At 41.5% G+C, this 14,260-nt stretch overlaps 1 protein-coding gene across 8 annotated transcripts in view; it reads left to right on the forward strand.

The window, feature by feature from the left end:
* Positions 1 to 14,260, forward strand: part of TBCD (tubulin folding cofactor D) — a 254,477-nt gene that overhangs the window by 212,328 nt on the left and 27,889 nt on the right. For 7 of the 8 annotated variants that reach the window (XM_043528663.1, XM_043528659.1, XM_043528664.1 and 4 more), the window contains exon 34: positions 13,141 to 13,262. In XM_043528663.1, coding sequence (XP_043384598.1) covers positions 13,141 to 13,262 — 122 coding nt within the window. Of the gene's footprint in view, positions 1 to 12,853; positions 13,002 to 13,140; positions 13,263 to 14,260 lie in introns of those variants that run through there. The other variant, XR_005227614.2, reaches the window with a different exon arrangement.

Below are 14,260 nucleotides of genomic sequence, written 5' to 3' on the forward strand. Positions count from 1 at the left end.
ATCATTGCAATATTGTATAGGGTATGACAGGAGGGGTGCCTAGGGTCATGCTCCATGCTTCCTTTTCACCTGCTCAGAGCCTAGCCTCCAGTTGATCTCTTTATCTGAAGCCTTTCCTATGGGATTATGTCCAAGAGCCCAGGCTTCAAACTCTGTCAGACCTGTCACAAGACCTTCCCTCTCAGCAATGGGCATTGTAGCTGCTCTAGAGAGACTCACGCCCTCTTCAAGTGCCAGGTTTGCCCCAGATTCAAAAGCACACCCAGAAAACTGAGAGGACACACTGAAACTACTGCTTTATTGAGTGCTTTCTGAGATCTCCCTACCCCCGCCCCATTATATCAGCCTCAGGCATGCAGTCTGCTCCAGTGCTCTGGTAAGCAAAGACCCTGGGACTCTACAAAATCTTCAAGACTAAAAAGAAAAGAGACTTCATTCTCCTGAAAGAGAGACCAAAAGAAGGGGAAAGTCACCTTCTTGACTTTGGAACAAGGACACCTTGCACCCCGATATGCGTACCACTGAGGCTTGGTACCTCTTGTACCACCTAAAAAGACCTCTAGCATATCGCATATGAGAAACCTCAGAGCAAGCAATCTCAAGCAGCATCAGTGGTGGTAATGGAATTGGTACCTTCTAAGCACAAGGATTTCTCGAAGATCAAAGTAATGATCCTCATACCGTCCCTCTCAGGCTATGGTAAAGAGAGCATGGACTGCCCTTCTGTCTTTCCCTGGTACCTCCCAACATGTAGACTCCTGAGGAACACTATCCAGATTCCCCAGTACTGTCCAGGTTCCTCTCTCAGGGATCTCCAAATCCTGAAAGAGCCCGAATCCCCTTCACTAAGTGGTACCGAGAGAAGTTTCCCACTGGTACTGACTTAACTTCAGAGCAAGCTTACCCTCTGGTTCTTCTACATTCTTGCACAAATGCTTGACCACCACTGATACCTCACTAACCTCTGGGCATTGACACTTCTTGCTCCTCCTCTGGATGTAGGTGAAGATGCTTCTTCTGACTCAGATGTGTTGGTACAGGATTCCACCACCTTTCCCTTCCAGCTTCTCTCTCTTGAGGTGCATCCCAAAGAAAATCCCCCCCAACTGATGCCTGTCAGCCCGGCAAGAGCAGCCTTGGGGTCTTGCCCCCTTTCTTATGTCTCACCACAGTGGGTGTTTTGGAAACTTTGGGTCCCTTATGGTGAACAGTTCTACAGGGTGTCCTCACATAAGAGGTCCCAGCAAGAACACCAGCACTGGCTCCCTTTCTGCAGAAGAATCCCCAAAGAGTAGGAGCAGGTTGCAGAAGAGGAGACACCACCTCACAAAACCGCCTTCTCTCCAGATGAGGCTCTTATGCCACCCCAGCCCTACATGAATGATTTCAAGGCCTTTCAAGACCTCATGAAAAGGATCAGAGAGGCCTTACAGGTCCCCGATGGAGGGGATACAGGAATCTCAACATTCTTTGCTGGACATTCTACACACTTTCCCCAGGGCAAAATTGTTTTGCCTATCAATGATGCTTTGTTGTTGCCAGGCCATACGGTGTGGCAAACACCACCTGTAAGTCGGCTGATTAAAAACAACTATATCCTGGCCAGGGCTTTGGACTTTCTTTTCTCCCATCCTACTCCTAATTCGGTCATTCATACTGTCAGTGAAAGAAATAGACAGTATTGGTCTAGATCAGCACCTTCTGATGAGGAGCTTAAACACCTGGTCCTTCTCAGCCACAAAAGCTACTCCCTAGTTAGTCACTTTACAATTCTGAATGGCCAAGTATCAGGTATTGATGGCAAAATATGACTAAACAAATTATGCAGGTTTTCTCATTTTATTGAACATGTGCCACAAGATCAGAGGGAACAGTTTCAGGTTCTCATTGGAAAATGCCAGACGATTGCCAAGGCTTCCCATAAGGCCTCACTGGATGTGACTGACATAGCTTCATCCTCTACGGCTATGTCGCTGTTCTGTTCAAAGGGATGTCATGGTCACAACTCATTGGGAGACACCCTCCTTGCCACTTGGCCTCATGCCCTACTGTATGCTTACCTCTCAATGCTGCTGCTTCTCAAGATCATGAACAAATTGAAACAGGCGAGATTGGTGGCCATCCTCATGGCTCCATCTTGGCCAAGATAGGTACAGTTCCCAGATGTGGTCTGCCTCTCTTTGTGATCGTCTCTTCACCTCCCTCTAACAATAGACCACCTGCTCCAAGATCCACCTGAACCTCTTGTTGCAACACCTCAAGACCAGGCTCCTCGATGGCATGCTGGCATAGAATGGGATTGCTCTGCAGAGGTACTTTAAAATGCTGTTGAATCACAAAGACAATTTACCTGCAGAAGTGGAAGTGTTTCAAATCATAGTGTTCCCAACAATTCATATCTTCTCTTGAGTCTCCTCAAAGAAAATAACAGAACGCCACTAGCCGTCACCTTCAGCCCCCAACTAAAACCCCTCCAACGCATTATTAAGGATCTACAACCTATCCTGAAGGATGACCCAACACTCTCACAAATCTTGGGAGAAAGGCCAGTCCTTGCCTACAGACAGCCCCCCAACCTGAAGCGAATACTCACCAACAACCACATACCACACAACAGAACCACTAACCCAGGAACCTATCCTTGCAACAAAGCCCGTTGCCAACTGTGCCCACATATCTATTCAGGGGACACCATCACAGGGCCTAACAACATCAGCCACACTATCAGAGGCTCGTTCACCTGCACATCCACCAATGTGATATATGCCATCATGTGCCAGCAATGCCCCTCTGCCATGTACATTGGTCCAACTGGACAGTCTCTACGTAAAAGAATAAATGGACACAAATCAGATGTCAAGAATTATAACATTCATAAACCAGTCGGAGAACACTTCAATCTCTCCGGTCACGCAATCACAGACATGAGGGTCGCTATCTTAAAGCAAAAAAACTTCAAATCCAGACTCCAGCGAGAAACTGCTGAATTGGAATTCATTTGCAAATTGGATACTATTAATTTGGGCTTGAATAGAGACTGGGAGTGGCTAAGTCATTATGCAAGGTAGCCTATCTCCCCTTGTTTTTTTCCTACAAACCCCCCCCCCCAAGACGTTCTGGTTAAACTTGGATTATTGCTGTGCACATTGTAAGATGAGCTATTGCCAGCAGGAGAGTGAGTTTGTGTGTGTGGTTTTTGGAGGGGGGTGTGGGGGGGGGTGAGAAAACCTGGATTAGTGCTGGAAATGACCCACCTTGATTATCATGCGCATTATAAAGAGAGGTTTCAAAGAGGGATGGGCTATTACCAGCAGGAGAGTGAGTTTGTATGTGTGTGTGTTGGGGGGGGGGGGAAGGGTGAGAAAACCTGGATTAGTGCTGGAAATGACCCACCTTGATTATCATGCGCATTATAAAGAGAGGTTTCAAAGAGGGATGGGCTATTACCAGCAGGAGAGTGAGTTTGTATGTGTGTGTGTTGGGGGCGGGGGGAAGGGTGAGAAAACCTGGATTTGTGCTGGAAATGGCTCTACTTGATGATCACTTTAGATAAGCTGTTACCAGCAGGAGAGTGGGGTGGGAGGAAGTTTTGTTTCATGGTCTCTGTGTGTATATAATGTCTTCTGCAGTTTCCACGATATGCTATGCATCCGATGAAGTGAGCTGTAGCTCACGAAAGCTCATGCTCAAATAAACTGGTTAGTCTCTTAGGTGCCACAAGTACTCCTTTTCTTTTTACGAATACAGACTAACACGGCTGTTACTCTGAAACCTCTCATACACTTTCTCGATTACCTGCTACATTTAAAAAACATGGGTTTATCTCTGAACTCAGTTAAGGTTCACCTGGCTGCCATTACAACCTTTCAAAGGTTTTCAGTCTTCACTCACTCCACCACTGAGAGATTAATTAAGGATATGTTTAATCTTTTTCCTCCCATCAAAGAACTATTCCACCATGGGACCTCCACTTAGTCCTCAATGCCCTTGAAAACACCTCATTCAAACAATGGGAAATTGTTCCTTCTTCATTTGTCCTTTAAGACCTTGTTGCTCATAGTCATCACTTTAGCCAAAAGAGTAGTGGAACTAGGAGCTCTTATGGTTGACCCACGGTATATGGTGTTCTGTTGCAATAAGATGACATTGTGTCCCCATCCTTGCTTTCTACGTGAAGTTTTATCAACATTTCATATTAATCAAGACGTTCACCTACTGGTGTTTTACTCCACGCCTCACTCCTTGAGAAAGGCAGCTAATCTCCATACTGAATGTAAGAAGAGATCTTGCCTTTTACTTTGATATGACTGAGTCCGGCAGAGCTTCTCCCAGAATCTTTATATCCATTGTGGAAAGAACGAAAGGTCAACTCGTTTCCACCAAAAGACTGTCAAAATGGGTTTCAGGATGCATCTTAACCTGATATGATGTCTTGGGATATGCATCCTCCACCTAGGGCGATTGCCTGTTCCACCAGGTCTCAATCTACCTCTTTGCCTTACTGAGGAACGTTATTCATCTCAGACATTTGTAAGGCTGCCACCTGGTCTTAGGTGCACGTTTTCCCAAGACTGTGTTGTTGTGTGTGCTTGTCGAACAGACATGGCCTTTGGTGAGACTGTTCTATGATCGATTCTGAATCTGCCTCCTCAGCATCCTCCTCCATATTGAGGTACTGCTCAGGAATCTCCTGACGTGGAACAGTCACAGGGACAATAACTTGGAGGAGGAGGAGACATTATTTACCTGTACAATAACTGGAGTAAGATGTTTTGTCCCTATGGGTGCTGCAATATCTGCCATCATTCTCTCTGGACTTGGTGACTAAGAAGGAACTGAGGCAGTGGTGGGTCTGTCCCTCCCTATGTACTCTCATACTGGATCACAAAGTGCTGGGTGTGCAGGTGCAGACTCATGGACACTGCTGACAAAGTCCTGACTCAAGAGGGCATGGGCACACACGTTGGATGTGGAGCACCGACACGGACACAACATCTAGAAAAACTCCAGTTACTGTACAAAGTAGGTAATCTTTCTTTCATCTGTATAGGTTTCTGGTAGTACAGTAAAGGAGGATCATAGAACCATAGGGTTAGAAGGGACTGCAAGGGTCATCTGGTCTAACCCCCTGCTAAATGCAGGATTTTTTGTGTCTAAACCATCCAAGACAGGTGGCTATCCAGCCTCTTTTGAAAACCTCCGGTGAAGGTGCTTCCACAACCTCCCTAGGCTGTACTAAAGGAGGAATGCCTACCAAGCAGAGACAGAGATGATGAGTGTAATAGTAACATAACTGAGCAAATAATGAGTTCATGAATGATTGCTAGAAAATATTGGGAATAGGTGATTGGTTACATGAATGAAGCCGCTGCAGTAAGGTAACTGACTATAACCCAAATCTATGCTTTTCATAAGGATGATTGGATGTTCAGTGAAGTATATACAAGGTTTTAGACAACCAGCAGCTACTTTTATATGAGTGAGCCAGTTATCTCAATGCTTAGTATACCTTTCTGGGTGGCTTCCATACTTGTGAAGGTGGACAGCACTGTTTTATGTAGTTTTTGTGTGTGTTCACTCCATCTTTAAATGTAGTGGCAAGTACATGTGCTTGCATTAGCTTTAGAGATTGAGGGGAGAGGAGCTGAGCCTGAGTCTCCTTAGCACTGTTGTTATAAAGACCAGGCAGCCACATTAAGAGATGTTGCTCAGCAGTGGATAGGTTTGACAGGGAGCAGGTAATAAGACAGAGAGGGCTTTCTAGGTAGAATGGCATATTACCAAGAAGGCTGAAGTTCTGGGATGACAAGGGGAAGAGGAAAAGAAATAACTTGGGTTTCTTCTTGAGTTTGGGTGTAAGGCAAACTAGGGAAAACTGAGAGGTAGGAGAAAGTTTGTCAGGCTGGAGGACCTTGATAGCAAATTTTGATCCTATGGGAAGTTTTTTTTAAAAAATTGAACCCTGGTGTAATATGGTATCCACGGTTCCTTTTGGTTAGTCAGATGAAAATGCTTAGGGAAGGTAACACTTCAGAAAAACAGGTTTCAGAGTAGCAGCCATGTTAGTCTGTATCCGCAAAAAGAAGAGGAGGACATGTGGCACCTTAGAGACTAACCAATTTATTTGAGCATAAGCTTTCGTGAGCTACAGCTCACTTCATCGGATGCATTCAGTGGAAAATACAGTGGGGAGATTTATATACATAGGGAACATGAAACAATGGGTGTTACCATACACACTGTAACAAGAGTGATCAGGTAAGGTGAGCTATTACCAGCAGGAGAGCGGGAGGGTGGGGGGGGGGGAAGCCTTTTGTAGTGATAATCCAGGTGGGCCATTTCCAGCAGTTGACAAGAACATCTGAGGAACAGCGGGGGGAATAAACATGGGGAAATAGTTTTACTTTGTGTAATGACCCATCCACTCCCAGTCTTTATTCAAGCCTAAGTTAATTGTATCCAGTTTGCAAATTAATTCCAATTCAGCAGTCTCTCGTTGGAGTCTGTTTTTGAAGTTTTTTGTTGAAGAATTGCCACTTTTAGGTCTGTAATCGAGTGACCAAAGAGACTGAAGTGTTCTCCAACTGGTTTTTGAATGTTATAATTCCTGACGTCTGATTTGTGTCCATTTATTCTTTTACGTAGAGACTGTCCGGTTTGGCCAATGTACATGGCAGAGGGGCATTGCTGGCACATGATGGCATATATCACATTGGTAGATGTGCAGGTGAACGAGCCTCTGATAGTGTGGCTGATGTGATTAGGCCCTATGGTGGTGTGCCCTGAATAGATATGTGGACACAGTTGGCAATGGGCTTTGTTGCAAGGATAGGTTCCTGGGTTAGTGGTTCTGGTGTGTGGTTGCTGGTGAGTATTTGCTTCAGGTTGGGGGGCTTTCTGTAAGCAAGGACTGGCCTGTCTCCCAGGATCTGTGAGAGTGATGGGTCGTCCTTCAGGATAGGTTGTAGATCCCTGATGATGCGTTGGAGAGGTTTTAGTTGGAGGCTGAAGGTGATGGCTAGTGGCGTTCTGTTATTTTCTTTGTTGGGTCTGTCCTGTAGTAGGTAACTTCTGGCTCTGTCAAACTTCAGGAAAAAAAACATGGTTTACAACCATATGTAATTTGCCTTAAATGATTCTAAGAACGTCAAAATAATCAGCCTGGTTTAAAGCAGAATGATGCCGTGCACGTGTTAACACAGTGTAATGTTTACTTTCATTGCAGTTGAACAGCAGCAATTGCAGCAGCAGCAAATGCTTTAATTTGTCCTACTTATCAGGTCACTATCCAGGATTGAAATGGAACAGTTTTTTTCAACTCAGGATGTATTTCAAAGAATAAGATACAGGCATGGTCTTGTTTATAGGTACAAAGATGCTATAAACGTAGTTCAAAACACTTTGCATCTTGAATACGTAAAGGTCCAGTCAATGTTTAAAAACAGGCAAAAATAATATATTTAGCCTTCATGTATGCTTTATGGAAATGATAAAAAACTCTAGGGAAATGTACTCGGAAGGCTTTCCCCTTCCCTCCTATTACTGAATTAATCTTTTCCACTGAGTCATAGTGTTTCTTTTAAATGCAAAAGAAGGTCAATATTTAGCTTTGGATCCTACAGAAGATTATTACCCTTGACCCAGTCTAAGATTATATAGGGTCAATACCTTATTAGTCCAGTTATGTGAAACAGTTTTAAATATTTTTCAATTTCAGGAATCCTTCATTGCAATTATGGGGCTACTTTTTTCTATGAATAACTGTGTGTTTCAGTCTGTGTGTGTGTCTTTTGCAGTTATGTGTGGTTGTCAAACTGCTTTGTGACTGCAAGTTGTGCCTAAATAACTTGTATGAGCTTGAAGTTTTAGTCCATGAGATTTTTTGAGATGAGAGATCAGTCAGTGAAAATTTAGTTAATTCAGCGTATACACTGTATAGAGGAGAGTTCAGTCTTCCCAGAAATTGTTGCTATAAATACAGTTCCTGGTAGAATCATGAAACACCTGGAAACTCCCACTGTAAAACATTCAAACAAGTGCACAGCTCATCATCAGAGCTATTATATATTCAGCCGGTGTAATGTTGCATGTTCCACTTTTCCCTATGTTTCAAGGGTCCAAGTGTAATAACTTCAGTATGCTGTGAATGAAAGTCACATTTCTAATGAGGGGGTTCTGGCTTCATAATACCATATTTGAAAGGGTAAGAACATGCTTAATTTATCAGTAAGCTATATTTGACAATGAAAAATATCCACAGGTAGGCTCAGCTCATCCATGAGTTCTTTACACAAAGTTTTTAAGATTTCTTATTAAGGTAGTGATTTCCAACCTGTGGGGTAGGTCTCTGGGGTGAGACCACTCGAGGAGGGCATATTAGTTCCATAGTTCCAACTACTTACGCTACTCTGCCTGTAGCTCCAGAGATGAAAAAACTAAGCAAAGGAGAGTTCCAAGAAGCTCCTACCTCCTGTGTCTAAATAACCTCTCTGTGATGTGGAGGAGATGGGCAATGAGCAAAGCAGCAGGGAGATGAGAAGAGTGGTAGGGTGAAGTTGAGGAAACTACTGTAATCCTGTGTTCTTGGTAAAAGTGTGGTTGGTAACTATGGGAGTGTGCTACTTTTTAGCTTCCGCCCTAGTTAGGAACGAAGGTGGCAGCTCTTTAGAAGCCACCTGTTTGGCTCTTCTTGGTGCTTTTGTATTCCAGTACAGAAAGGTCATTGGCAGGGGTGCTTCTGAAGCAGCCATTCACCTGGACTGGTGCTTCTCTGTTCTCAAGAGTAAACAGGTAGATAACGAATTTCTCCCACTAACTCAAATGGCTCCTCCCAAGACACACACAGACACACACTGTGTGTGTGCACGTGCGCCCGTGTGTGTGCTGTGTTCATATGTAGGTAGGGGTAGCAAAACTTCACTTTAACTTCCATCAGTTATTTGTGAGCACAAGTTGAGGAGACTCTTGATGGGAAAGGAAATCGGGACTCTGTTTCTTATGTGTAATAGCTTTATAGAGAGTGAAGATGGGGATGTTTTGAGACTTTTGATATTTTTGCTTGATTTCCAAAAGGGAGTTTCTCTAAGACTGAAAAATGTTTGTTCTCTCTTTGTCAGTAGCAGAAATGAGCACAACAAAATATGGCATTAGCATGTAACATTCGTCATATAGAGCAGACAGGGTACAGTTTCATTTTTTGAAAAGTAAAGAAGTCGGCTTAGAGGAACTGTGTGGAATATGTCTCACTCAGAAGCATTTTGATAGCAGATGTTTTCTTTTGAAATAATTTTAGTCCAAGTATTTCAAGTAAGCTGAAAAAGTAGTTGTCATTTGGGGTTTGAGTTTTGGCATTCTGGAGCATTCTTTTGTTTCAAAGGATATTTTTTAGAAAAGAATCTTCTAATAGTATAACTGGCTTATGATAATGCATAGTTCTTATGGCTACGTAACAGAAAACTTCCTGATGTTCTCAAGACCCCATACATCAGGAAGTTTTCTGTTACGTAGCCATAAGAACTATGCATTATCATAAGCCAGTTATACTATTAGAAGATTCAAACTGTAATTTCAAGCATGTTGCATGATCAGTGCTTCTGAGACATATTGCATGATGATGTTACATGATTATTATATTGTATTATATCAGTCTACACTAAATCACAGAATGTCCTCCTGGGATTTGTTCAGTACAAATAAAAAAATACAGTGTGAAATGTTATAGATGTTTAATAAGTAAAGACATGATATGTTCAAGAAGATACTATTTTGTAAGACAGTCTCATTGGAGGACTGCAGGTTTTTGCCTGGCTACAAATATAAAACAATTCTAGAGAGCTGTGCTGAAGTACAGCAATAAGATTTATACCAGCCATTGCCGGATCTGTCTAGCTATTAAGTGAGTTAATGAGTCAAATGACAAAACATAAAAATTGTAACCACACCAGATTTATGTAAGTGTTCTGTATGCACAGAATCTATCGTGTGTGTGAGCATTAATCTTTCTCAAAAGTAAAGTTCTGAAATAGACTCAGAGCTTGCCAAACACTGTAGTGACTTCTTGTGCTGCTTTGGAAAAACTGCTGCTTCTTTGAACAGTTTTGTCTTAGTTGCCTTACTAAATTAAAATGCAAGGACATATTTAGATGGTTTGAAATTTGAGAAAATAAATGTGGTTCTACAATATCCAATTTTGCTGCCTTACACTGCAACCCATAATCAGAAGAGAATCCTTTACACTGGCAAGTAGTCCACTGGTTTAGAAAAGTTTGCAGGAGTGGGTCCATGGGTCTATATTCTGAATTTGCAAGTTTGTTATCAAGCAGAATACATTTAAGACTGATTTCAGACACCTTTTAAAAGAAAGTATTGTGAATTGTTTATTAGTTTACATTAAATGTCACTGACATAGAACTTCAGAAGGGTTATTTGCCTTTGAAGATTGGGAGTATTAAAAGAAGTATTGTGAGCAGGACCATGCAGACATGGGCTCACTTGTGCTAACTACTAGACTTTATTATTTTTTAGTTCTAAGGAAAACACCCTGCTGCCACTTAAGTATAGTAAATATGTCAGGATTTGAAATGAGCCAGGAACAGTGCTATTTATTGAGCATAACATACCCTAATGTACATTTCGTCTCCTTCCTGCACATGTGCAGGAATGTTCTGATTCTGTGAATAGGTCTTTATCTGTACAATGAAATGTATATATATCAGTGATATGAAAATTGTAACTTGGAGCAACTCTGATAAAACTGTAAAATGCTCATTTATTTTTAGATTCTTTTGGTATGTATGTGTACCTTTACCACTTTTACCACTTTTGATGAAGACAGTCTTTTTTAGTAGCCATTACATCAGCTCGAAGGATAGGGGAGACTCAGGCTCTCGTGGTGAGTCTCTCTTACGCAGTTTCATAAGGGACAGAGTCACTCTCAGGCCTTATCCCAAATTTCTGCCCAGCGTTGTCTGAGTTCCATGTGAACCATCACTTCCCAGTTTTCTTTTCATTGTTTAAAGGGGACTCCTCCTACCCACCTCCAAGCAAACACTTTACTGCTTGTTAGTTACCAAGAATGGAATCTATGAGGACAATTACTGAAAGAAGAAAGAACAGGAGGACTTGTGGCACCTTAGAGACTAACAAATTTATTAGCGCATAAGCTTTTGTGGGCTACAGCCCACTTCATCCGATGCACAGAATGAAACATATTGTAAGAAGATATATATTTACATACAGAGAAGGTGGAAGTTGTGGAAGTTCTCTGTATTTGTGTGTGTGTGTGTGTGTATATATATATATATATATATATATATATATCTTCTTACTATATGTTCCATTCTATGCATCCGATGAAGTGTGCTGTAGGCCACGAAAGCTTATGCTCAAATAAATTTGTTAGTCTCTAAGGTGCCACAAGTACTCCTGTTCTTTTTGCGGATACAGACTAACGCGGCTGCTACTCTGTCAGAGAAGAATGAATGGTACTTATCCTATAGCAGTGGTTCTCAAACTTCTGTATTGGTGACCCCTTTCACGTAGCAAGCCTCTGAGTGCGACCCTCCCCCCCCCCCATAAATTAAAAACACTTTTTAATATAGTTAACACCATTATAAATGCTGAAGGCAAAGTGGGGTTTGGGGTGGAGGTTGACCGCTTGTGATCCCCTCCCCCTCCCATGTAGTAATCTTGTGACCCCCTGAGGGGTCCCGACCGCCAGTTTGAGAACCCCTGTCCTATAGTAACTGTAAATTTTTGAGATGTGGTGTTCATGTGGATTTCATAATCTGCCCTCCCCCATTTTTATGGAGTCCTATTCCATGCATTTCTCTGTTTTGTTAGCTTATTCTACATGCTTATATTGACTCTGCTCACTGTTGTCTTTTAATGACATTTCTGTGGAACTGCATTGTTAATTTTTTGAGACTTTCAGGGAAAAACATCTGGGGACTTGGCTCTCTTCAAAATTATGGTGGTAATCTGAGACAGCTGGAAATTAGTCAGTATGAAATATAAATTAGGAATGTGGCAAAAAAATGTATGGTTAGACACATGCTTTCTGAAATATTTCCATGAGACTTTACAGATTTCTTCATGTCAACCCTCTGCAATATTTGGATAGGGAAAGTGCTTGATTTATTAAAGAAAGGAGAACTGTTTGCAATTGTGTATCATTTCTTTCCTTTGCAAAAAGTCAGTGGAAATATTTTTTTTATAATGTAGTATAAAATAATTCATTAGGCATTGAATTTTTCAGTAAATGTCTTGTACCTTAAATCTTTTTATATACTCTGAAGACCTTAAACATAAATATGCAGCATAATTTCAGCATGTGAAGAAACTCCTTTAAATTACTTTTGATGTATGAAAGTACAATATTTACTCAATTTAGTTCAAATTTTCTTTGAGAACAATTGGCTTTTACAAACATCTACACCTAGGTGCCATCAAAGCTTGATTATGGGTTTTGAAATTCAGCATACCTCAGTAATGATGTACTTTTTTGAATGACATCTATATGTAGGTAGTCCAACTACTGCTAGTTTGGGGGAACTGTGGTATGCTATTTATATAGTGTGTTGTATACTACTGTTAAAACTTATTAAAATACATTATAGAAAAGTGTTATTTACATATTGGTTGAAGTATTTGAAAACTAATTCCGTCTGATAAATGTTTAAAACACTATAGTCCTGATGCTCCAATGCACATGCATATCTGCCATTGATTTCTGTGCAGGTTAGCAGTGCACAAGGGCTGTGCACAAGTTTGAAGTATAGAAGCACAATGGGTTTTCTAGGTTATTTTGGTCTACATGTGAACCCTTTACTGAATCTTTTTTTTTCCCTTTTAGTTCAAACTCCTACAGTGGCAAAACTTTAACTTGAAAAAACAATATTGTTTAAATGGAAAGTGAAATAGCTGTCTTCCTGTCAAATCCTGGCAGTGAATTTGTACACTCAATCACTCTTGGATATGATGTAAAGGAGTATCTAATCATGGTAAACATGTGCAGCTCACATGATCAGGGATGAACATATTCATGTCCAGTTCATGGATGTTTAAATCTTTCTAATTTATTTCAGCCACAGCCAGGTGTGTTTTGCACACTGCTTCACTTGAAATATTTCTCTTTTATAGGTCAGGTACTCTGCACAGAGCTTGTTTGACTATATGAAGAAAATCCAAAACGATCTAGGCGCCATGAATAACTTTTGTGAGACATTGCTACAGGTCTTTGAGGATAACCTGCTGAATGACAGGTAATCTTTCTCTCATAAAGGAGTTAGCTGAAACAATGTGCACTGAGCAGATCTTTCAAAGTATGAACAGTTGTCTAAAGTTGTACCATGTAAATGTTTTAAGATATTGGGGAAGAAAGAAAATACCTTCAACAAAACCCCCAGAAAAGACAGAGTTATGGTATGGTGTAGTATATAAAGAAGGAAACATCTACCTTATTGCAATGCTGAACGTATTGTGATAAGCTGTAATATTTTAATGTAATGCAGTATTTGGGGGGAGTTGATATTCACCTTGATCGATTGGTCCATCAGCCCACAGAGAGAGCGCTGATCACAACACATCAGTCGTGTTGTTTTAGCCAGTCCTTCAGCCACCTGCTGGCCAGGCTGTCAGTGTCACCGGACATCCGATCAGCATAGTGCACCGCCGCCCAGAACCCCTGAGTGATCCACCAGCCTCAGCCTCCCAAGTAGCTGGGATTATAGGCGCGCGCCACCATGCCCGATGGAGCTGATATTGATGTGATAAAATATATGTGCAATTTGTAGCACAATCCGCCATGTATTTATTTAGGAAGGGTTTCTTTAGGAATGTGCAGATTGTAACTGTAACATAAAACAGGCCAGTTGAAAGACCACATTTTTTACATAGCAAGATTTATTCACCTAAACCCCACTACTAAACATGTTTGCCAGTTAGTTTATTTTCCTGGGGAATTTTTTCTGTTCATGAAATTTTGCAGAATTTTCAGTCTCCGTTTTGGAGTTAACTCAGCAGTGGTAGCTGGGAATACACGTGTAGCTGTTTTGGCTGCCATGACACGTGCTCTAATCCATTCAATAACTAGGCTAAATGAAAAGTTTTTGCAACTTTTAATAAACTCAGTGAAGTACATTGTTCAGATTCATAAAAATTATTGTACAGGTTTTAGTTGGGTTTCCAGGCCCCTACAGACTTACACCCACACTAGCTGTTGACCTGCCTCTTCCCTTTGGCTGCAACAGAATGCAGCCAT

The sequence above is a fragment of the Chelonia mydas genome, chromosome 14, assembly GCF_015237465.2.
Source record: "Chelonia mydas isolate rCheMyd1 chromosome 14, rCheMyd1.pri.v2, whole genome shotgun sequence".
NCBI classification, from domain to species: Eukaryota; Metazoa; Chordata; order Testudines; family Cheloniidae; genus Chelonia; species Chelonia mydas.